General features: G+C 38.9%; 2 protein-coding genes across 2 annotated transcripts; both read left to right on the top strand.

The window, feature by feature from the left end:
• Positions 1-2,886: 2,886 nt before the first annotated feature.
• Positions 2,887-12,952, top strand: vdac1 (voltage dependent anion channel 1). The gene is made up of 9 exons (XM_022762647.1): positions 2,887-2,968; positions 5,401-5,470; positions 7,246-7,295; positions 8,327-8,479; positions 8,649-8,701; positions 9,281-9,508; positions 10,483-10,633; positions 11,373-11,430; positions 11,844-12,952. Exons 2-9 carry the CDS (start codon positions 5,404-5,406, stop codon positions 11,933-11,935), a joined length of 852 nt encoding a protein of 283 aa, XP_022618368.1. The 5' UTR covers positions 2,887-2,968; positions 5,401-5,403; the 3' UTR covers positions 11,936-12,952.
• Positions 12,953-14,614: 1,662 nt separating this feature from the next.
• Positions 14,615-21,105, top strand: cunh5orf15 (chromosome unknown C5orf15 homolog). Its single transcript, XM_022762736.1, has 3 exons — positions 14,615-14,744; positions 17,499-18,352; positions 18,922-21,105. The coding sequence occupies exons 1-3, from the start codon at positions 14,630-14,632 to the stop codon at positions 19,054-19,056; spliced, it is 1,104 nt and encodes a 367-aa protein (XP_022618457.1). The 5' UTR covers positions 14,615-14,629; the 3' UTR covers positions 19,057-21,105.
• The last annotated feature ends 3,281 nt before the right edge of the window (positions 21,106-24,386 follow it).

Here is a 24,386-nt window from a genome sequence, read left to right as displayed (position 1 = left end):
GTTTGCGTACATTTTCTGTGGAAAAATTAAATTGAAACCATTTTTATAAATAAATCTATAAAAAAAATAAACAAACTTAAAATATGTATCTGTTAAACATCGTTTTTAAATGCAGTTTTGATTGTATTTTTAAAATGACATATTTTTAAGGTTTTCGAATCTGTTTTAACCAACAAATTGATGCAAAGAAATTAAAAGTAAAGTATCGCATTGAACATGTTACTGAAATTCTTCATATTTACACTGTGGATAACAGATTGAATTGAAAGTGGATTCTTAAAACAGACAGAGGTAGTCTGCTGCTGAGCCACAGTGCATTCCGTTTCTCTGAAATACCCAGAATTCACTGACATTAGTGACTTTATTTAGATTGTTACAAACACTGACATCTAGTGGCTACAACAACTATTTCTTTTATAACCAGCCACTCTAATAACACAAGCAGAAGCTCAGTCACTGCAGGCTCCCTTCTGTGAGCGAACTACACATGTTCAGTTGAAAAGATATTGCGATGGCTTTTTACTCTGTCTCAAAATCTAAACTTTTAACTGAACAGGAAGATACTCATGAAGCTGAAGTGTTTGGTTGATGGCTTAATTTCCTGATCCACTGATAAAAGTTGTTTTCATATCAGGGGATTTCAGTGATGTCTTTTATATCAGGTAGAGGAAGTTTCATTTCATGTCATTTAGATTTTGGTGTATAATGAAAAGAAATATGGCTGACATCTAAAAAAATTCCTGTAAAGTGACAAAAAAAAAAATGTATATCAGAAGCGAGCAAATCAAATAAGAAGCAAACAATATTATTAAAAATGAAATTATTTATGTGAATGGGGTTTGGTAAGAAGTGTCTCACTGTGAACTTTTTTGCTGCAGGCTATACTGGTTGCAAAGGAAGCACCTTACGGTTTTGGCAGCGATCCCAAAACTCAACCACACTGCTGTGTTTTTGCAGAATTCTGCACACAAAGTTAAGCAAAACTGCAAAAGATTTCACAGCCCAGCTCTGCATCCACAACCAGGAAGCTAAGGTAAGACAAGGTTAGTTTAGATACTGTTGTATATGTGACAAAACTACTCACCTTAAATCAGATATTTCTGTCCTGATGTCAGTTAGAAACTCACAGTGGGGTAATTTGACAGGGTGATGAAAATGTCATTCTGATGGAATCATACTTTGGTTTAGTTCACCTCATGACAATTAGTCACTGCAAATCTGGGTTGCAAACATTTTCTCCATGGTTACATATGGGGAAATATTTACTTTAATGCATTTGTAACCTTCATATTCTAGTATGTATACAAGTATACAACAGGAAGACTGAAGAAATTCAGACCTTTTGCTTAAGCCAAAGCAGTAATAGGCCTACTTTCAGCAAAGTGTAATTAACATATCAGAAGTAAAGCATTTTATATTTTCTTTTTTTCTAATTTTTAAATATTTTATTTCACCTTATTTTTATTTACCATGCTATGCTATTTTATTTCTCTTTATGTTATTCTATTGTACAGCACTTTGGAAATTTTGGTTGTTTTAAATGTGCTCTGTGAATAAACTAAATTCAATTTAAATATATGTGTGAATATATATGCACACACACAGACACACACACACACACACACACACACACACACACACACACACACACACACACACACACACACACACACACACGCACACACACAGCTACATTATTTGCCTCTGAAATGTAAAAACGTAGAGGAACTGTGTTTTAGTCACAGGTTGTGAATTTCATTGCAATTTCAACAGTAGAGGTCAACATCCTCTCCTTCTGTTCTCAGATGTGATGTAACATCACAGATGCTGAAGTATCTCCCCTGTCCCGGAACGGTTTGAATGAACTGCATGATGGGATGAGATTTGCGGTGAAGGTGCAGAATGCTGATCTCAAGTCAGCTGTTAACGGGACTTTTTTTTTCAATGATGCTGCGGGAGTTGCGTGCAGCGGGTGTGAACTGCGCCTGCGTCAAGGTAATACTCAGCCCATACCAGAGAGAGTAGTTCAAAGGAAGAGGGTTCACGTTGTACTATTTCCGTTTTCGCGTGTAATGACTTGTGGCAGGGGTGACAGTGAAGGGCTGGAAAATAGAATAAATGTCCTCATTACTGTTGCCTAAGTGATAAAGTATTTTGTATAGTCTATACTATAGTATTAAGTTTTAGTGTTGTCCTTCACTTGTAAGTCGCTCTGGATAAAAGCCAAATGAGTAGCCTAAATGTAAATGTAAATGTAGACTACTGAAATGTAAATGTATTCATTTTTTATAGCTATATGTTGCCTGCGTTTTTTTATGTTTCTGCAGTGGTTTGCTTTGCTGGGCTGTAAACCGCTACTAAACTGTATGAAATTTGAAGCCTCTTCATAAGTTAGGTTACATCAGAAAGTATTTGGCCAGCTGTGGAAACATACACACTGAAGGAACAATGAGCCTGTGAGAAAACAGCAGACTGTTGATATATTTTTCCTCTGACCTAAACAATCTATTCTTTCTTTTCAGCCTTGCAGACCACAACCTTTTAATTTTTTTTCTAGAACTCCTTAACTGGCCTGAAATCCAATCAAATTGTTGATGCAAAGTAATGCAGTGGTGAAGGCAGTTCTTAAGTAAAAATTTTATTTAAAGATAAATCTGGTTCTAATAAATGCCCTGCATTCAAATTTTTACATAAATCTGGAAAGTAGCTGGTAACTACATCATCTGCAGCGAGTAAAAAGTAAAATATTTCCCTCTGAAAGGACGTGGTGTGGAAGTGTAAGATAAGTTAGACACGTAGGGTGTTAACCATCTTGTTGTTTGAGCAAATGTTGTGTCTTTGGCGATGACCAGTTGCTGCTGCTGCGTGACTTGTAACGTACGCGACGCCGCACCACCTCCTCCTTCTCTCCTCCCTTTGTGCGGTTGACAAGCTCCTTCCTTCTCGGTCGGGACTGGAACACACAGAGGTAAGCTTTGCATCTAATACTGAAATACAACACAGCTGACTTGTTCCTTACCGCACTCCTCTGTCGTTGCCATCGGTCGGCGGATTCTGAACTCCGCAGCTCGTAGCTGTCCGTCTCATCCATCGATTTTTTTAACTGGAGCTGGATGCAGCTCGACGTGCAGCAGAGATGCTAGGCCCGCCGCTTCTACAAACCAAATGCAGTTAGCTTGTTGGCTAATGTCTTGCGGTGCGGTCATTTGACAGTGTGGTGGACGGTGGTCAGCAGTTATTCAGGTAGCAAGCAACAAAGACGCGTCGCTAATTTAAATTTTTACCCCCTTGAAACGTTGTGGGCTCCCTGCCTTTTAACATGTCATAACGTTAGGATACACTTGCCCCCCGTCCACCTTGATAGCTAGCTATTGCTAATCTGTTAGCAGGCGAGGGCAGAGAGATGCTGCCTTTACTGCCGTCATAACCACTTTATCTGAGTCAAGGGACCACTGCTGTATTCACTCTCAAGGGAGACTAGATTTTTCAGTCATTGTAGGTCTGTCTCACAACTGAATCTTCCTGAATTGGACTACAACTGAGGTGGTGCTGAAGGACAGTGATATATCCCAAACTTCGATGCTAGGTCAAGTGCAAGATTTCATTCAAGGTCTTCATCATGCTGTGGGGTTGATGCATCCTTTCAAAGTCATTTGGTGTATTTAAAGACGTAGAGTTTTCTTCGGATTCCTCAGTGACAGGACATTACAGGCTCTACGGCCTCTGACCTTTCAGCCTGCATCTATGTGTGAAAGCCATAAAACTACTCAGGCGCAGTGGGGTGTGTTGGCAGACTGTGCGTGCGTGCGTGTGTGTAAGCACGCGGTGAATGGCTTAGTGGTCAAGCTATTTGTGTGTGTCAACAGGCACTGCAGATACGTGACATTTGTCCACATCCTGTCTAAGTGCTTCCTTATGACTATAGGATATCCATGATGACCAGGTCCAGACTGCTGTTTGGAGGCAGGGGTATCCTGACTGGTTAGGTTTAGGGTAGAGCTGGAACTGGACCTTAGAACATGCAAGGATAGGCATATATTTGTTGTGCCAGAGCTGATATTGCACTTTTTCAGACATTTAAAATTTCAAAAGAAAGCGGTTGGTGCAGTGGCACATGTTTGGCCCAGACAAAGATAAAGAAAGAGAGACTTCATGGGGATATAATGAAGCAGAGGCGACGATCATGTTATAACTGCTGTTAAAGAATGGAATTATTGATAAAAGGTGTGATTGCTCATAAACCTGATTGATGGGCTTGAAGGAAAGAACTGGACAGGAATGTGGAACTAGGAGTGCACTGAAGGAAATACTGTCTGATATAATATTGGTGATTAGTCATTGAAGTAGAGCAACTCTTAGCTAGGCATCTGCTGTTTGCAGTTATTTTAATAGAATGTTGTTTTTTTTTAAAAAAGATTTTCCAATATTATTGAGTTGAGGTATATTGTTTTTGTGCTTAACTCTTATTTTCAATCATACAGAGACATATATTGCAATACTGGAGAATAGTCATAACTCTTGGGAAATGTTAATTGGGAAATTGTACACCCTAAGCTTGCTATTCACCTGGTAACCTGCTCACATTCCTGTTCTATCTTCTATCAATATGAACATGTATGTTATCAATAGGCCTGCGTAACTACTGTACCTTGATAACTGTTGCGAAAAATGGAATTTACATTTATTCTAATGCTGAAATAGACGTGTCTTGCACAACAGGCTGTTCACGAAAATGAAGGACAAAGAGGTGCATACATACATGAGAACAGCCAGTCCAGGGGGTTGGCAAAGTGTCTGCTTTGTGCTTCAGTCTGTGACCCTCATTGTCCTCTCTACACTTGGCTTCTTCCACTTCGAAATGTCAAATTTGATTGATTATAGTGTCAAAGATATCCTTTACTTTCTCAAATGTAAAATAATTAAAAACAGGATGGACACATGAGTAATATATTGTCATATTTTTAAGCTCTTTATCTTTAAAATTTATTTAAAAGATAGAAAGACTGGAAATGAAGGACTATTTGCAAATATGAGGCCTGTATACAAGCCAGCCTCTGTACTGTCAGGAATGCAAGTTTGAAGGAATGTGCACGCTCAAGTGTGAGTCACTGTGTTCCTGTGTGTAGCTCATACAAGCCAATAACTTCATCAGATTGGTACTTTTCCTATCCATCAATGACCTCTAAATGCTTTTGCCTTCCCCTTTCAACAGCACTGCTCTCTGCCCAAGCACATCACATCTGATCTGTCAGTCTACTGTTACTGTGTTACTGTGAGCCCTGACTATCCTAAAGCTGTGACACAGAGGGAGGATAGCAGTGATGGCTGTATTTTTTTTTTTTTTTCGTTTTCTGCCTTTTTCTTAGTCTCAGCCTTTAATCGTCAACTTGTGTTTTGCAGATAATGGCTGTACCTCCCACCTACGTTGACCTTGGAAAGTCTGCCAGGGATGTTTTTACCAAGGGATATGGTAAGCCATTCATCCTCACTTATTTGATCAACTTCTACAGCACTGTGATTTAGGAGAAAAAGGTTTGAATCACAGTTAAACACTGCCATGATGGGCAGCCTACGGTAACACTTGCTTCATGAAGGTGATTCTGAGATGCAAAATATTTTACTAAATGATCCTCTGGTGTAACTGGAGACATGACCTTTGGTACAGCACAATACATTTTCAGAGAACAGAAATCAGTTGTACAATATAAAGTAAATGCGTTATGAAGCACTTTCAGTTTCAGAGACTTAAATAGAGATCAATTTGAGAAACAAAAGTGCATGGAGTCAAAGCCATTTGCTCACAATTAGAGCGCACCATGTTGTGTGTACACATGTGTCTTTGTTTAATTGTAGAACAGCCATAAAGACTTTGCAAAGCTCCTCCAGAGCCACAGAAATCATATTACAACTGTTTTCACAGCCTCTACCAGCTGACTTGGGGTATTACCTTGTTAGTGCTAATGGGTGTCTTACTCAGGGCATTTTTAAAATAAGACTTGAGACTCTTCATTACATATTAGTGTCTTCAGTTAATGTTTTGGTGTATTTTGGTGGAATTGTTTTTTAGGTTAAGCATTTTTATACCCCCTGCCACAGGAAGAAATATTTAATGATTTATCATTCTTTACTCTGGAAGACCAGCACCGTGTTGCTATGTTGTGCTGTGAGATTTCTTGTAAAATTCAGTGCGACACTTCCTCTCAGGGAGCGTTAAAATCAAGCCCCTACATGCAAAGCAATGTTGACCAGAATGCCAAATGAAATCAATTAAAACCAGTTGCTGTACCATCTATAGCCTACCATTAGCTGAACACATTTGGAGGTGGAGTACAGAACTGGCAGTCAGAGTGCATGTCCTCAGAGTGTGTTTTGTGTATACACACAGCTGTGTGGCTCCAAGGGTTTCTGAATAATGTCCACTTAATATCTAGCGAATTCCCAGTTATTAGAGCAGCCTGATTCATATGTACCATGACGCCTGAACCTCAGTAAGTTTGGCAGTGACTGTAATTGATTACTGTGGGTTTTTACTGCAGGCTTAGGGAGTGATCATACAGAACATTTTGAGTCTATCACCTTCACAGAAAAGCCTCAAAATTGAAAGCAGTTGAATAGTTGTGCAGCTGGTGACCATTTTGTAGGGTGGGAACAGCAGCTTTGGATGAAAGTTGGACAGTAATGGGTGAATCATTAGAGGGTTTAGTGAAGGGGAAGCTGGGATGAGTGAGGAATCATATCATGTGAGGTATGGTTGGGTCAGTCAGTTGGATGTGATTCTGAATTCTGAGAAGGGCCATGAATGGGGTTTTAGGCTCCAGCCAGCCTCTGAACTGCTATATATATACATATATATATATATATATATGTATATATATATGTATATATATATATATATATATATTTATATATCAATACACACTTTCAGTCAGTGGCATTTAAATAACTTTAAATGCGCTCTGGAGGCTGATAAACGGGTATTTCTCAGACACCAATCAATGACTTGATTGAAAGAGTTGTGAACTATCTTTAAATGTGTATTAATAGAAAGTTTTGGTACACATGCTAATGAGTATTGGCATTAAAGTTGCATTTGATGTGAGGGCTATGTGATGTTTTTAGCTGATGTAGAGAAGCCTTCTGCACTCCAATAATAACATGTTTCTGAGTGGTTATCATTGACTTGGTAATATTTTTGTTGTCATCCAGACATCATTTTGATCTCTTATTAAATATTGTCTGTTTCAGGCTTCGGGCTCATAAAGCTGGACTTGAAAACAAAGTCTGAGAATGGACTGGTAAGTCGTCGCCAGTCATTATCAGATTATCAGAGCTGCGAACCCCTGACAGCAGCTGTCCTATCATAGCTTAAGAGGCTCTTGGCTGATTATCAACAGGCAGGTTATTTGATCTCCTAAACATTGCCAGGACACATTGGCTACTGTTAGCTGGCTGCTTTGGTTTTAAAATGAGTTTAAGAAAATGTTATGTTAAAGCTATGGCTTCAAATTACTATGTTTTAATTTAGTTTTTATAGTAATAATAAAGGTAAGGGTGTAAGTACAACTTCATGTGAACTCCTGCTCCTTGTTTTACTGAAGCTGCCATGTTTGCTTTTTTCATTTGTTGTGATGAAATTGATTTCCTGAACTTGTAATTTTTTTCTTTTCAAAGGTATTATTAGTTATATAGCTCCGGTGAAAATCCCAGATTGGCTCGACACCAAAGTTTAGTTAGTCATTAATTTGTTCAAGAGCTATCTATTGACTGAATTTCTTGATAATCTGTTTTCTGATCTTCTTGTCATCATGATTTGTTACCTTGTTACACAAATTGTACTGAACCAATTTGCATATAGCTTGGTTGGAGGGGTGGGGCATTTGGGCTGGGGGAAAACCGATTAAATTTCGAGGCAGATCAGATTAAAGGGGCAATCCAGAAATTTGTATCACTGTCCTTAACATTGTACGATTGGGTATTTTTCAACATTTTCATCAGTTTTTCAGAAAATAATGTAGGAATCTTGATGTAAAAAATCAAACATATTTATGGTGTAGAGATCTGTGACTTTGTACATGTTGGTGCAGAGCAACACAGTAATCTGGGTCTTGAGGAAGAAAATGTTTGGCCTGGAGGTGTGCGCTCTACTGATGCCATTCTAGTTAATTAGTCGTTTTAGACACATTTTGTGGAGGGTTTACAGGGCTACATCACTGTATAAAACCCTATGTAAAAACCTGATGCAAATATATTTTGGTACACGACTTTAAGGATAAGATGAATATAACATAATAATGTGACCCTGAAAACCTATTCATATCATCTGCAGGAGTTCACCAGCACAGGCTCTGCCAATACTGAGACCAGCAAGGTTGCTGGATCCCTGGAGACCAAGTACAAGTGGTCGGAACATGGACTCACCTTCACAGAGAAGTGGAACACCGACAACACCCTGGGAACAGAGATCACCCTTGAAGACCAGGTCGGTAACTAAACTAAAACCTAATTTCTTAAGCCACTTTCTGTAGCATGCAAAAAGTCTCTGAGGAGCAGCATATGTTCCCTTTTCTGTATTCACTAAGGTCTATCACTCAAGTAGTGGATGTAGTGCCATTTGCCTTGTTGTAAAATCTATCTTACTTTTTCCACAGTTGGCTAAGGGGCTGAAGTTGACGTTTGATTCCTCTTTCTCACCAAACACCGGGTAAGGACCACAGAATGAGAGTCTTTAAATGTAGATCATTTCAGTAAGAAATCTAGAGTTAAGTGGAATGACGATTAACACACGTTACAGCTACAGTGAATAGGTACAAATAATACATTTAAAAATAGAATTCAGCTTTACAATGATATTTTATTCTTACAGCAGGTTGAGTCAGCAGTTTATTAGAAAGCGTTTTGGTACTGTCCAATTGTTATTTTACCTTTCCTGGATCATTTTCTCTTTTCTGAAAGTGTGAATGGGTTCATGTCTGTTTGTTTCATAGCCTGAAGCAGAAAAGAAGGATGCTGTATACTATTTAGCTAGCTCAATAAATAAATACATTTTATCAAGTAAACATGTAAGTTTCTTGGCCTCTTTATTAAAAGTAATGTTACATGTCAGCTGCCAATTTAATAACCTATACCTACAAGGTTAAACAGCTTGTTATGTGAGGCTGCTACAGGGTCCTGAAGCCATGTCAGTCATGGTGCTGTATGGGGAAAGAAATAAAGGGCATATTGCAAAGACCACTAGTAATAGACATTAACAGTCTGTCCCCTCTCTCTTATATCTTGTTAGCAAGAAGAGCGGCAAGATCAAGACAGGCTACAAGTGTGACCACATCAACCTTGGCTGTGACGTTCACTATGACATCAATGGTACAGCCATCCATGGTGCAGCAGTGGTGGGCTACGAGGGCTGGCTGGCCGGCTACCAGATGACCTTTGAGGCCGGCAGGAACAGGATCACCCAGAGCAACTTTGCGGTTGGATACAAGACTGACGAGTTCCAGCTCCATACGAATGTGTAAGACTACATGAAGCAGAAGATTGACATGAATAATATATATGCTGGCATATATCCCTCTACACATAGTAATGCACAGTTGAACCAATATGGTGTCCCTTCATCTCTGTATAGTGTAAGTTTATGAACAGGCTGATATACCGTAACCACAGTGTAGTTCGTTTGAATTCAAATTTAAAGTAGCAGAAAATGAATACTATGCTAATGCTACCCTGATGCTTAATTCTAAAGCTGCACATGTGAGAGAAAATAAAATTAGTAGGGGTGTGTGTGATTGAAAATAATTATCATTGAAACATTGCTGAATAAGCACCTAGACACTACCTCAGTCCATTTTGTATTTATATTTTTAAAACAAAATGTTACATTCTGATACTAAGTTTGTGTTTCTGTCCTGTGGTACTTGAACCCAAGTCACAGGCTAAAAAGTGAGTCCAGACAATTAACCTTGCCTAGACTGAGGCCTTCCAACTCTGTTTTCTTCTCCTTGTCTGGCAACTAACTTGTTGCCTGCTTGGCTGTCTGCCGCTCACCCAGGTGCCTGGCAGTTATTTTTACACCCAGGTGATGGGATTTGCTATATTGCAAGTGAGATGGAGTGAATGGTTGGCAGCCATAAAGGGCTTCAGTGAAACGGCAGAGTGAGGTAATGCCAGACAGTGAGAGAGAAAGGGAGGGACAGGGCACGATGTTAGTCTTTCCTGCTGTGTCCTTGGCCAAGCCTGTCGGTTTCAGTCTACAGCTGAAGCAGTGATGTGAGGTCAGATGAAGTGTAATGAAGGCTTTATATCAGTGGCAGTGCACCCATCTGAGGAGGTCTTTAACAGGCGTGCAAAATACCAATTATGGTAAACGTAGTGTACAAAACACAGAACCGTTATTTGCCAAGTTGAGAGGAAAATATAAGCTGTAGGGAAACATTTTTTTTGTAGTGGTACCATTTACTTACAGTCCAATCTGCTGTTTTTCCGCAGAAATGATGGCACTGAGTTTGGTGGCTCCATCTACCAGAAGGTGAATGACCAGCTGGAGACTGCCGTCAATCTGGCCTGGACTGCTGGAAACAGCAACACCCGCTTTGGCATTGCTGCCAAGTATCAGATTGATCCTGATGCATCCTTCACTGTGAGTAGTATTTTAAACCTGAAGTAGTAATTGTAGTGATGTAGTCTGTTGTAATGTAATGTAATCTGCCTCTCTAACTGGCACTGTGGTGTAATGCTCACTCAAGTGTCATGTGGTACAGAAGCTAGTGAAACCAGCTCCTTCCTGTTATTATTTTCTTATTCTCTCGCATTAGAGACACATTCTTGGTGTCATCAATATAAACTAACATGCAATACGACTAGTCATGTTTCCTTGTTTATATCTGGGTCACAGTCTTTACCTAGTTAACCAACTTGGAAGGATGACTTAAGTCCATGTGAACACATCACGCTGAGTTGAATCTGAGAGCAGCCTCCTCCAAGCCAAAATGGCCAATGGGAGTAGTCTTTCTGCCACAGAAAGGCCCAGGCTAATTTAGTCTCGTCGTCTGGTCTGTCACATTAGTTCTTAAATCCCACTTGCAGCAGAGCCAATTAGTGTGAATGGTTGTTTTGTTTGTTAATTATATGTATTCTAACAACTATTATTAACAAGTAAATAATATGGCCATGCCATTCTGAAGTGAAACTGCTTCAGTGGCGGCACTTTTAAATCACAGTATCGGTTTCAGAGTTCAAAATGAATCACAGGTTCGTTTTTGTTGACATTTAGCTTGGAGCAGGCAATACCCAGAATTGGCATTATAAATGTATCTGCTAATAATATGAGTGTACTCTGCATGATTAAAAACATTTTTTTATTTGTTGTTCTTATACAGGCCAAGGTGAACAACTCCAGCCTCGTTGGCCTGGGCTACACTCAGACCCTGAAGCCAGGTGAGTGCAGTCTGTAAATAACTTCACTTAAGTGTTTTGTAGTTTGAATTAGTCATATTCTGAGCAGTGCAATTTAGATGTGTACTGTATGTGGATTATTTCAACCAAAGTATGAGAACTAAAGTCAATTTTAGACATAAAAAAATTATGGATTCCTAGTAGTTTTTGTGGCATTGCACAAATGCAAAAAGAACAGTTACTGAAAGTGATAAGCAACAGTAGCAACACACATCAGATAAAGATGGGGTTTGGAATTTTTTGCTGGAGGGAAATTGACAAGATGAAGTGGAGAGGTGGGTTCTTCAGTCAGCCAACACCCTGTGTAATGTTTGGAGAGGTGTACATGATGTATACATTTACACATGATTTCCTTGTCGGTGAATTACTTATCCTTGTTGTGTCTGTTTCTGCAGGCATCAAGCTGACACTCTCCGCTCTCCTTGATGGCAAGAACATTAATGCTGGTGGCCACAAGCTTGGTCTTGGCCTCGAGTTCCAAGCGTAGGAGGAGCAGACAGATACCCTTCCAGTCCTCCCAGCGCACATGCATTCCCCACCAAAAAAATAAAAATCCAAATCCTTTATTGATTTAGCTAGCCCTCACAAAACCCTTGTTTCCCCTAGACGTGCTACAGCTGGAAGCAAGGCAGCATAAAGGTTAAATTGTTCTGACGATCTACCACTTTTAAAGGACCACTTTAAGGGAACATTATATTTTGAAAATAACGAGCCCAGTTCAGAACAAAACTTCAACCGTTTAACAGAAACTTTTATCTTGAATTGTGTAGCTTGCAAGGGAAAAGTAGCCTTGAGTACACTCGTGTTGGCCTCACTCTTTGTCATTTCACTATATTCATACACAACGCTTTAATTTGTGTGTGTCTCTCTGCTTTCCAATGCAGATAAAAGGGAAGATCAAAACTAGTTCAGCCCAAAATGCAAAAAGGGCTTGAGACACAGCGTACAGTTGAGTAGTCACACCACCAGAGGGTGCTGTTGCATTGCACCACTAAGCACTCCCCACTCAAAAGAAGTAGTGGTGAAATAATTTTATTTGATCACTTTTGCACTGGAGAGCTCGAGTGTTTGTCTGGATATATTATAAAATGGGAAGGGTTAGTTGTCCCTGATGTAAGCGGCTGTCAGTAGCTCAAAGAGACACTACACCCCAATGCGTACATTCTGTGTTTTCGTCTCACTTGTCTTTTGTGTCTGTGCATTGGTGTGAATCATGTCTTTTGTTACATATAGCAAAAAGAATATTATTTTATTGACAGTCTTGCATAGTTGAATCCACCTATGAAGTCTTAACTGTCAATTCTTCCTGGTCGAGCAAACGAAAGGAAACCTATCACGCGCACAGTTGAACATCTCTCGATAAGTATTTCTTTGAAGGAGAATGAAAAGAGTAAATACAGTGGACAGGAAATGGCAGTCTTCCACAACTGGTTATGGGAATCATGCTTAGTGTACTTGACAGTATTGTCATTCCCTGAAATAAATAAAGAATATCTTGAACCAGTGTCTGATTGTATTTGTCCCTGTGTCTTTTCTCACATGACCTACATCTTATGATTATAACTTCAACCGATGTTTATTTAAAATTCTGTGCAACTGAGTATATTTGATAAGCATTTCAATTGTCAAGATCAGGAGTGAAAAACTCAGGCCATGATGACTGATTTTGAACATTGCCTTATGTAACTCGTATTTCCTACATAGGGTTTCATTTAACAAGATGAGAAAGTGATTGTAAAGCCCTTGACATTGATGTTAGAGTGGGAACACTGAATACTCACCAGATGTCTATATATGATGTTCTCTGTTATGGACTGTCTTTAACCATAATGCTCTGAAGTCCAGGAGACCTTATTTTATCCCATGTTTTAAAATTGCTTATGAACATGATTTTTGAACTGATCACGTTTCAGAAGCCTAAAGAGAAAATAATGCATTTTTGCATGGGGTCTTAGAGACCTGTGCTGTAAAACGTGGTTAAGTTTAATGGATTATTATATGCTTTATATCTGGGACTGGCGTTGACAGTAATTTTTGAATCAATCGATTATTGTCCAGCGCATTGATAATGAAAATGATTACTGGCTGCAACCTTACAGTTCTCCTATGATCAAGTAATACTACCTTGTCTGAGGTTTTTTCGTGTTCATTACTTTACACAGAAAAAATGGAAGTAGCTCAATAAATCTTTACAACCAATGAGAATAATATAAAGTAAAACAATGAATATCTTACACTACATTTTGACACAGTCTCTCTACAACACCAGAACCACAAGATGGATGATGGAGAACCCATCGTAGAGCAGATTATCTAAACCTGGGGCTTTTGGGGTTTTCTTAGCAGTTGCCCACTTTGCCCATGGATGTACATCCACGTCTTTGCCCGGTTGGTAGTCCAGCCTGGACGTCATACAACATGTGACTCTGAAGTCAAATTATTTATTTGGAGGGTGACAACACATTAGAAGCAACTGACATTAGTTACCACTCAATGACTCAGACCTCTTGCATCTGATTTACAAAACTTAATCACACACTTACTCATTCTCTCACAGCGTTGCCAGGTTAAGCGGATTGTTATAATTTGGGCTTTGTTTGTTTCTTTTTTTTTTTTACCATGAGAGCGATTTCCACATTTGAAAGATATATTCCAGAATTTTTCAAACTATAGGTAGCTTAAAACGCTTTGTGTCAAAAATCAGAGTCATAACTAGATTCAGTGTGACCTACACTTCCCGTGGATATCAAGATCTCTAAAGTCCGTCGAAAAAAAACGTCCAAAAAATTTCTTACATATCAGAAAAAGAAGCTCCATATAACTACAGAACTGGCCTGAGAATCATCAGGTTTTTAAGTTTTTTTCAGTATCAGAGAAATTCACGGACAGTTGTGAGTATATCCATGGGTACATTGCAAACAGAAACTGTTGATAGTCAATTCGGCGTCGTTCCTTTTTCTAAAATAAATATTGGCTTGTAAATGCTCTGCTGTTATATCTGGTTGTGTGAGTGAACAATGTTTTATGTGACCTTATCCGAATTGGGTTATTTTTACGACGATTGGGCAGGTTTTACGCTCTGGCTAAACTACTTTTTTCAGTCAGATCTGGCAACACACACGCCCTGTGTGTATGCAGCCCCAATGCTAAACCACGCCTCCTCAGTTACTCGCTCATCAACATGGCGACATGCAGGAAGATGGGGCGAAGCAACAGAAATGTTTGTGCTCTTTCTTTGGTTATTTTCCTCCAACTGTTAGCCAGCGGGTGTCTGTCAGCTCCAGTAAATGTAACAGGTATGTAAAACATATATTAATTATCTGAGATGATGACTGGTTTTTAACCAACCAACAGGACTGTTAGTTATCGAGCTAGCCAGTGTCAGGTAGCTAACGTTAGTGTAGCTAGTTGGCTAGTACGTCATGCTAGCAATTACGGTGTCAGGTGAGAAGGGCAACGACAGGCAGTCTGTATGCCCCGGAAAAGTCATAAAACAGTATTTTCAAACTCGCGTCCTTATCAAAGTATTACAGTACAATTCAACTAAGTAATTTTTCCGAGTATGTTATAAATGTGACGACCCCGTCTTGTTTAAAAAATGTTCCGCCTAAGGATTGTCAGTTGAAACGTACTTACCTAAACACCTACCTGTTTAGAAGTTATGTGGACATTTATTTTAATTCTAAATTTGTATTTGTACTTCAAACCTCACAACCAACGTAAACCTGTACTAGCTAAAAGATTTGACCAGTTAACTTAAATGTCTGTTGTGGTCTACTTTGTGATTCCACCAGCCCCGGGGGCTCCGGAGCTGCAATGATTTGTGGTGGTCAGATGGAGTGACTTGGTCCAGATGTTCTTGTCATATATCTGAGCTGGTAATTAACCCCCCTCTCAGTCCAAGAGTCACACCACTCATTAAAGAAAATCCTTTAGCAGTTTACCGTCAAAGAACTGCGGCCTCAGTAAAGGCTGTAAAATTGTTTTCAATGACACTGGACTTTGACTGTGTTGTGTATGTAGTATATTGACATAACTCTATTAAGGCAAGATCAGCAGTGATGATTTCTGTGCCTGTGCTTTCTATTCTTTTCAAATGATTTTATGTATGTCATGTTACTGCCTGTTTGGACAGCTGTCAGGTTGCAGCATTGTGTTCCCATCGGAATAAGTCACTGGTTTATTTCCTCTTCATAATATAACTGTGCCACACTGTCACTCTCATCATACTCAATACTCTGAAACAGCTTATTTCTGGATGTATCATAGAGGTGAACACTGATGCACAATACTGCATATACATTTTCCAAGAAGATCAAAAACCTTTGTGTGTCATAGGCAAGTCAGTTTCTGTATAGCATATATAACATACACAATGTCTCTGTTGTAGCCTGCAAAATCTGTAACTGATTGTTGCATTTACTGACTTAAAACCACATCATATTTTGAAGCATTTAAAGTTACATAAACTGTTTACAGTTACAGTTACAACTCTAATGGTTGGTTTTGGTTCATGAAATCAGAAATCATCATGTGGATGTTCCCTTGGGCTTTCTTCTTGTATGTTTTCAAACTGGAAAGCATTGTGGGGAACCAAAAAATGTATGGAAAGCAGAAGGTTCACCCTAAGTCTGTCAGCCCGCTACATACCCACTACATATTTATTTTACTTTAAATCATACAAGTATTAAATGTTTAATCTGAATAAACCTAATGCGAGAGCCAAAGTTTGTGAGAGTAAATTTAGAGTGGAGGAAGACGCTTTTGGGGGTTTAAGGAAATATTATAAACATGCATTGTCATTAATATTGAGACATTTGTCAAGAGTGCCCCACCTGCTTAGTCTCAAAAGCTGAATTTCCTACATACTGTTTCATGCCGCAAAGCCTGTGACTGTTGGTTCTACAAAGATCTCCTGTTCAGTGATGATTATTCATGCTGCCCATGGCCAATGTGAATGAATGGTCCCTTTCTTCTCATGGGTACGTCTACTCTGTGCTTAAAGTCCCGAGTCTTATCCTTGCGTCCTAAGCAACGCCTCCTAATCCCACAGGATGAAATAATGTTGACACTTGTTGGTTAAATGGTGTCATTGATTCAGGAGAGCCAGATGCATTAGAATAAGTTCAGTCCTCATTTAAAGACACAGTCAGGAACTGATTTAGCTGTGGAGATACTTGAGTTTAAAAATTTCATTCCCTTTTTTAAGAAACTGAAAATGTCACTTATACTGTAACCTTTATAAACTTAAACAGGCTCCAAAATTGGAAACCTGGCTAATGCTGACATGTATTCAAGGCCCCTGTTAAAAGATCTGTCATTTAATCAAATGTCTTCATTGCAGTAAATAACAAAAAATTATATGGTGGGCTGACACAAGCTTTTTAACATGGTATAGTATAGAATAACACATCACATTGCGTTATAAAGGAGAAAAGGCGCCTCATAACACAATTGTTTCATTGTTGGCTGTGGTCATGGGAGTAGGGCAAGCTGTAGGGGAATACATGTCTTCACACAATTACACACGAACAAGCTCCTGTTTATTACGAATGTCCACTTAGAGGGTTTGCAGCCTTGCCCAAGGGCATTTTTAGATGGGAGTCTCTGAGTAGGAGGGCAAGCTCATTTCCTCAGCCATAGATGCTTGTGTGATCACACAGTGTGGTTGTATGACACCTTGAATACCTGTAGAAAGAGTACAAAGTCAGTTCATCTGTAAATGAAAGAATATTAATTTTCTGTTATTTCCTATAACTAAATTAACTGGCTGTGATGGAGTTATCAGTATGTTACTTTAGATGAAAGTTCACCTCCTGAAATGGTTTGAAACTGAAAAATCTGAATTAATTTGGACTGAATTATTAGCCAGTAAACCCACTGCCAGTTTATTAGCCAGTAAAGCCCCCCCTGATTGAAAATGCAAATTTTGTTTAGCATGCAAACATTTCAAGTTGATATGGTTAAGTGTTTTTAAATAATATATTGTTACCCTTCTTTTTGTAACCTAATATATAATGTCTTGCATTGTTATTATACTTAATTTACAGATAATCCGGGGGGAATCGTGTCTCAAACTCTTACCACTGTGGACAAGACAGCAAGTGAGACAAAGCCTTCACCGCCTGAACAGAGCACAGAAAATGTACCAGATCTCAAGAGCCCTACAACAGAGGCTCCCAAAATCAACACCCCAATACCTAATGAAGCAACGTCTAACCAGAATGCGAATTTGCACCAAGTCTCCATCATTGCTACCTCTGCAGATAAACAGCAGCCAGAACCTGTGAGCAAAGGGGCCGATAACACAAATGTTACCCCACACAGCGTTGTGGCAACAAATGAACCTGCTGTGTCTGAAGCCACTTCAGCCTCTACTCCAGAAGCTACCACCACCTCTGTCAAAGCCCCTGAAACAGCCAAACCTGTAATGGAAGAGTCAGAAATACCTACCCCTGACTCCAAACCCCCCAATGGACAGAATCCACCCACATCACAGGACACTGAACCGGACACTGAACCGGACACTGAACCGGACACTGAACCAGACCCACTGCAGACGGCTGAAAAAGGACCAGCACTTGAGAGCAATGAGGATTTGAATGGTTACGAAAATGAGGGCAACAAAGATGACGAAGAGTACGACGAAGACCAAGGTATCTGGGAGGAGGGTGACAACAATGAGAACACGGTAAACATTGGCAGCGTGTTCGACAATGACACTGATGATGGTAAAGACCAGACCTTGAACAGGCACCAGCAGTCAGACAGGATGGAGGTGACTCCTTACAGTGGCAGAGATCGCTACAACACAGAGGATGAGGACTCCCACTTCTTCTTTCATCTGGTCATCCTGGCTTTCCTGGTGGCCATCGTCTACATAACTTATCACAACAAGAGGAAGGTGAGTGTTGGCATAACAACAGCTGGGCAGCTCCTCAGGATGTAGAGGCTAGAGATGATGATATTACCTCAGCAGTAATTTGTGATAGTTGTTAAGACAACATGTAATTGTAATCTCAGATGAATAAACACTAAACAAAGGATTCTCTAATTACGTTACAAACATAAAACACTTGTATTTTGTTTGGGGGTAAAACCTTCATCCTTCAACAGATTTTCAATAAAACCCCTGGTGGTTCTATTCTTCATTTGTACTGTAGAATATATGATCATAGCCAAGCATATAGCACAGGTCAGTATTCTGGTGAAGAACATGCAGGCTTTTTTTTCTTTCAGGAGGCATGAGCTCTTTCTCTGTCAAATCTACAGAGGAAGGTTCTATAATGTATATTATATTGGCCTCATGTAAAATTGGGTTTTGCAGCCTAAGTAAGGATTCCAATTATATAGCCTTTCATCTTTTCTGCTAGCCTGTCAACCAAGAAATATTTTTTACTTGATCAGCACTGGTACATCAATCACATTAATTTGATTTCTATCTGCATTTTGCTTCTTTTTTCTTCTTTTCAGATCTTCCTCCTGGCTCAGAGTCGGCGCTGGAAGGACAGTCTGTGTTCCCGCAACAATGTGGAGTATCACCGCCTGGACCAGAACGTCAACGAAGCCATGCCGTCCCTCAAGATGACCCGAGACTACATTTTTTGATCCACGTTCAGAGGACTGATATGTCCATATCACCTGGACAGAGCCTGTTGGCCTTCCTTCCTGGCCACTTGTATTTTCGAGATGCTGTGCTTTGTCGTGGAGCTTGATTGATGCTTTCTCTTGCTTTACAGACCAGTTGGACAGCAGGGGGTGATGTGTCCTGGAAAGATCCTGAACATAGCTCTACCCCAAAGAAGTAGAGTTACGTTCTGGATTTCCTTGTTGTCTGCATAGAGAGATTTTTACTCTTCAGCTGTTATTCTTATTTGTTATGTCTTAATGTTATTTCTATTTTGTTTTTCTAAATTGATAACTTCTTGGGATTTAATATTGTGGTTTATTAGGGATCTGGTCCCTCGACACCTTTTTTTTTTTTTTCCTTCTTGCATAATGTCTTAATATTATGTCATACTCAATTTAATAGTTGGAAGAATTACATGCTAATGTAACTTTTAGGTCATGATATAATGCTTAATTATAACGGGATTATATTCCCCAAGATTAATAATAGATTTCTCTCTCAGCAAATTTTGAAGATATGAATTGACACACACAACATTTGTTTTCAAAGCACTTGTTGTGTCATGCATACTTTTGTAATGTAAAAGGTGTAAGTATGCAAACAAAGCAGCAATCTAGGAGAAGCAGATGCGTATATATAAACAATTGCAGTCATTCCAAAAACTGTTCCTCACTCATGTTGAAATGGTCTGTTTGTCATAGATCTACTGAAAGTAAACTACTGTACAATATATAAAAAAGAAACATTGGAGAAATATATAAAGTTGAGATATTTCTATGTTTCATATGAAATTTTTCGATTATTATTATTATTTTTTTTACCATCACCTATAATTTCTCTTACACCTTTGCAGAAGATGCAAAATAGCCTTTTCGTTTTGATTTTACATTATGTAAGAAATGTAAAACTTCTTACATGTTGGGAAATTAAGCTGCACGTTAAGCATTAAATCAAGGAAGGTGACTACTCTTCAGGCGAGGGGTATGTCCATGTGCTTAAGCCATTTAAATGAAGACAGATACTGCATATTGTTCAGGTTAAAATGTACTAATATTGTGTGGAAGAAGCTTTTATTACCAGACTTTTTCCTTCTTCATTAGTTTATATTTGACTTGTCTTATATGGTACCTCTTCTACTTCTACTGCCCAGATTTTGCTATGCAGAAATCCTGGGGCTGGCCCTCTTTGTTTTATGACTTCGGTGAAGTCTCTATCAATCATTTATTGTCTTCATTGTGGCAAAAAGTGACGGCTGTGTTCCCTCCTGCTCACACAGAAATTATGATTTTTAGTTACCTCCTGTCAAAGTATAAAGTTGGACTGTTTTTTGTTAACAGAAATTTAGCACGCTCTGTGTGACCTGACGCTCTCATGAGCATGGAATAAAAAACACACACCAGCCGCACCATATTGATGTTCCAACCCATGAGTACTAAGTATTATTACATGACTATTACGTACTCGTGGGTTGGACCACATCCACCTTTGAACTCATTTTGATCTCAACTACACACCTGTAAAGTTTTGTGACTGTATCTACAGTTGTGACGCTATCACGGTGACAAAATTTGTCCGCAGATGTAAACACCCGCTAAAGTACTCAGTCGTGTCTGTGTTAGTACCTGCTACGCAGACTCGCAAGAACAAAACAGTAATAATGTGGTAAAAAGACCACTTTTTTTTTTTTGTCACTGGCACTCTTCCCTATCCATCACAGCCACGTTTTTTTTCTGCCCGTTGCCGTCTTATGCCTTCAATTAACTTGCCATAACTGCCACATGAATCCACATATTTGTTACTCATCTCTTGTCGCCTTCTGCCAGTTTTCCTCTGTCTTGTCTGTATGCAAGGTACACAGTGGGTAGGTAGATGATGCGATTTGCACTGTGCCATTCAGTCATACTAGCTAGAATATGAGGGGTGGGAGGTGTCCTGTGTAGAGGTGATGGGTCAACACTGCTCTTGCAATCAACACTAGAGACTGTACAATCTCTCTTTTTTTTGTCAATAAAGCACAAATTGTGTAAGGAGTCCACCCTGTATCCTTCATTTCTGTGGGTTGATTCCTCTATGTTTGTCCAGCTCAAGTGATAAATATAAGATAGTCTTTTTCTGGCAGATTTTTTGAGTCAGATCAAGAAAGTATTTATATCATAGTCTCATGTGATCTGGCTCTTCATGTGGTAAATGCTGAGCTTAATTGTGTTGGCATAACTAACCAGACTGGACACTGCCTGCTAGACATTCACTTTGATCTACTTTGATCATATTAGGCTCAGAGGTTGTATCCTTTCGTTATATCAGCCAGACTTAGCTGAAACATTGCGGTTAAAAGCTATTAGATATTTATAAAGCTAAAAGCAGTTGAAAAGATGTTTAGATTTTAGAACACACATCTATATTTAACAAAAGGGAAAGTATACTTTGCAAAAGAGCACATTCTCTAGGTGCAGTTCTTAAACTTAATACTAAATGATAACTGAAATAAAAAGAAACTGCTTCAGGTTCAATGACCACAAGTTTTCATTTCAAGCTGTCAAGTAATTGAGATGAACTGACATGGAGAGGCAGACTCCAGTACCTGGACTGCTAAAAGGTAAAATAAGTAACTTCACCACAAGGAGGCAGTATGCACACACAAATGAGAGGATCAGTCAAACCGCTGTGTTACAGTCACCAGATTTTCTGCTGTGTCCTTTGACAAATTGAATGATAGTGGCATCGTACCTCATACTGAGAACGAGACAAGGCAGCAAGCATGTCTTGAGTGTGTGTAACTGACTCCACATCAAATTGTTGCCTGCACAAATAAAAATGTAATTTTTCATTTGGTATTCCATTCCTTTCCCCCCTATGTGTGACACAAATAACACATCAGCATAATAAAGGGGAATTTGAGCTGAAAAACCTCCAACAATTTTACACCTTTTTTCTGACAATGTGTGCTGGGAACCATATGTGCCATGATTTCCCCCGAATCTCTCAGAAACACCAAAGGGAGAAAAACTGAGGCTCTGTGTCTCTCCGATTCAGAATCTTTAATGTCACACAACACGACTGAAATGGATTTTCAGGACAGCAAAAAATATAAAAAGTTTATCACGGCATGTCTTGTCTTTTAAAGTTTGTAAACCAAGACAGATGGAAGCAGAGAGAAAGAAAGGCAGACCAAGTTGGACATGCATATCTTTGACTGTCTAGTTTTTTGATTAATGGCTGTCACAGTCTGTTCTTTGAGCAGAATTCTTCCTAATGTGCTACAGACCCACACTGAAACACTGCCTTGACAGAAGCCAGCAAAATCCTTCTTAAATCTTTCCACTGTTAAAGTTCAGCACCACATGAGGGAATTCATTCCAACAAGGTATATACAACCAGGAAGAGTTGATCACCTCGAAAGTGTACAGCTGAAATTATATTTAACAGACAATTTTATCTCCATGCTAGCAGTCATTTTGTCAGAGCACAGCTTTTCAAAGAGGGGATAAATTTATATATATAAATTTAATTCATTTTACTTTGAAATGAATCTATTAGAATCGACTAAACCAACAAATATGGTTCAAAGGAAACAAGATATGTTCATGATCTGATGCCTACTGAGCAGAATTTTGCAGTAATATAGAGCAGAAAAATAGAACGTTATCCTCAGTGTTCACTACCCATTGTTTAGATAATATGGTAAATTAAATTAAAACACAAATTAAACCAAAAAAAAGTGTTGTTGTAGGGTAGAACCTGTGACAGAAAATGAGAGAAAATCACTTTAACCAGCTTAATTTGATGTGATAATATAAACTGAAGTTGGATTTGGGTGTAACACACAGTTACTACATATTAATCTCTGTTTCTGTGGGTTAGACAGAGAAGAGTGTGAAAGGTCAGAGTTTTGACCCCTTTGTGTCCTTTTTCGAAGTCTTAAGATACCGAACTCCCACCTGCTAATTCATCACAAGCTGTGCTGCATAAAAGCATCTGCCAGGCGCCTTAAATGTGAAACCTGTGGATGAAAAAGCAGGAAGTGATGGCTGCTGGCTGCGTGTCATCAACAGATAAGATAACCAGGCTTTGTGGATATTTGTACAAAGTTATGCCGTGCGAATCTATCTGAAAGACAGCAGCAAATGAAATCTACCAGCCGGAAAATCTCACAACTACTTTTGATCACTGAAGGGTGAAGATCTTGACAATGGTTATCCAGTGGCTTTTGAAAAGGGGTTTCTAACTTTCAGATAAGAAATTTCTCAAGAGAACAACATCCTTCAGTTGAGGTTCCTAGAAAATATTGAAATTAAAATTCACTTTAGAGTCCAATCAGCCTGATTTGCTATGACATTTGCTTAGAAAACAGCTATGTTTTCATACAAAGAATGTGGTGCAAACATCATGACACAGAGATAATCTTTACTGATCTTCAGCTGTGAATTTGCTTTGAAAATGGGTCCAATATGTTGGAATGAAATTCGATCTAACACAAAAAAAAAAAAAAAGCTAAAAATGCTCCAAAATAATCTGTTAGGATACCCGGTGGATTCTCTAATTTATTCTAATCAAATGAATAAAATTCCGAATAATAAATTATTTCTCACATTATCATCTCTGCATCATTGATCACACAAAAATACTCAGAAATTAAGCTCCCACTCCCTCTATTAAGGTGATAAATATTCTGATTTATGAGAGGTGTCATTCTGGTTGCCTGCTGTAAACCAAGAGAAGAAAACATCACAGATTTCTGTTTGTGACTTTATGAACATAAGCTCTCATGTTGAGGGAATAATTAAATATCTAATATTTTTCAGTGTTGCAAATCATCTCAAATTAATGTCTACAACAAAACCTCAGCCTTTGCTTTAATTTATTATACCAAAAACGTCTTGAGAGTCTTCTTCATTATGACAGTAGAAGAGGGAGGCAAATACCAGCAACACCACACATGTCTGAAAGTTTTTCTTTCCAGCAGAAAGAGCACTAATGTCCTACCGTGGTAAGGAGAAAAAAAAACTGGCAAGGCAATCCAACCAACCTAAAGCACTGCTGGCATTGTGAAGCTTTATGGGAATAATTTGCACAGCTGGAGTGCATCTTTCACCAATCGGATTGCTTGTGTGAAACTATCCATCAAGGACAATTCTGACAGATATTGACTGACTTTGCCTTCTCCGTAATAATTTCTGTATTTTCAGCATCGACTGGATTAGGTTGGCTCCGTTCTTATAACTCACATTCCAGCAGGTATCCGTTTTTTTTTTTTTTCAACTAAAGACATCAATATATCGAACAGCAGGAGACCTGGAGGTATAACAGA

The sequence above is a fragment of the Seriola dumerili genome, unplaced genomic scaffold, assembly GCF_002260705.1.
Source record: "Seriola dumerili isolate Sdu_G_001 unplaced genomic scaffold, Sdu_1.0 BDQW01000449.1, whole genome shotgun sequence".
NCBI lineage: Eukaryota > Metazoa > Chordata > Actinopteri > Carangiformes > Carangidae > Seriola > Seriola dumerili.
Note: the sequence above shows the minus strand (reverse complement) of the source record. Positions and strands in the feature narration are given on the sequence as shown.

Bases quoted from the DNA above. Each gene is read 5' to 3' on its own strand.
- vdac1 (XM_022762647.1), top strand. From the start codon at position 5,404: ATGGCTGTACCTCCCACCTACGTTGACCTTGGAAAGTCTGCCAGGGAT. The intron at 9,509-10,482 runs GTAAGACTACAT...GTTTTTCCGCAG, and splicing joins TTCCAGCTCCATACGAATGT to AAATGATGGCACTGAGTTTG. The intron at 11,431-11,843 runs GTGAGTGCAGTC...CTGTTTCTGCAG, and splicing joins CACTCAGACCCTGAAGCCAG to GCATCAAGCTGACACTCTCC.
- cunh5orf15 (XM_022762736.1), top strand. From the start codon at position 14,630: ATGGCGACATGCAGGAAGATGGGGCGAAGCAACAGAAATGTTTGTGCT. The intron at 14,745-17,498 runs GTATGTAAAACA...CTTAATTTACAG, and splicing joins AGCTCCAGTAAATGTAACAG to ATAATCCGGGGGGAATCGTG. The intron at 18,353-18,921 runs GTGAGTGTTGGC...TCTTCTTTTCAG, and splicing joins CTTATCACAACAAGAGGAAG to ATCTTCCTCCTGGCTCAGAG.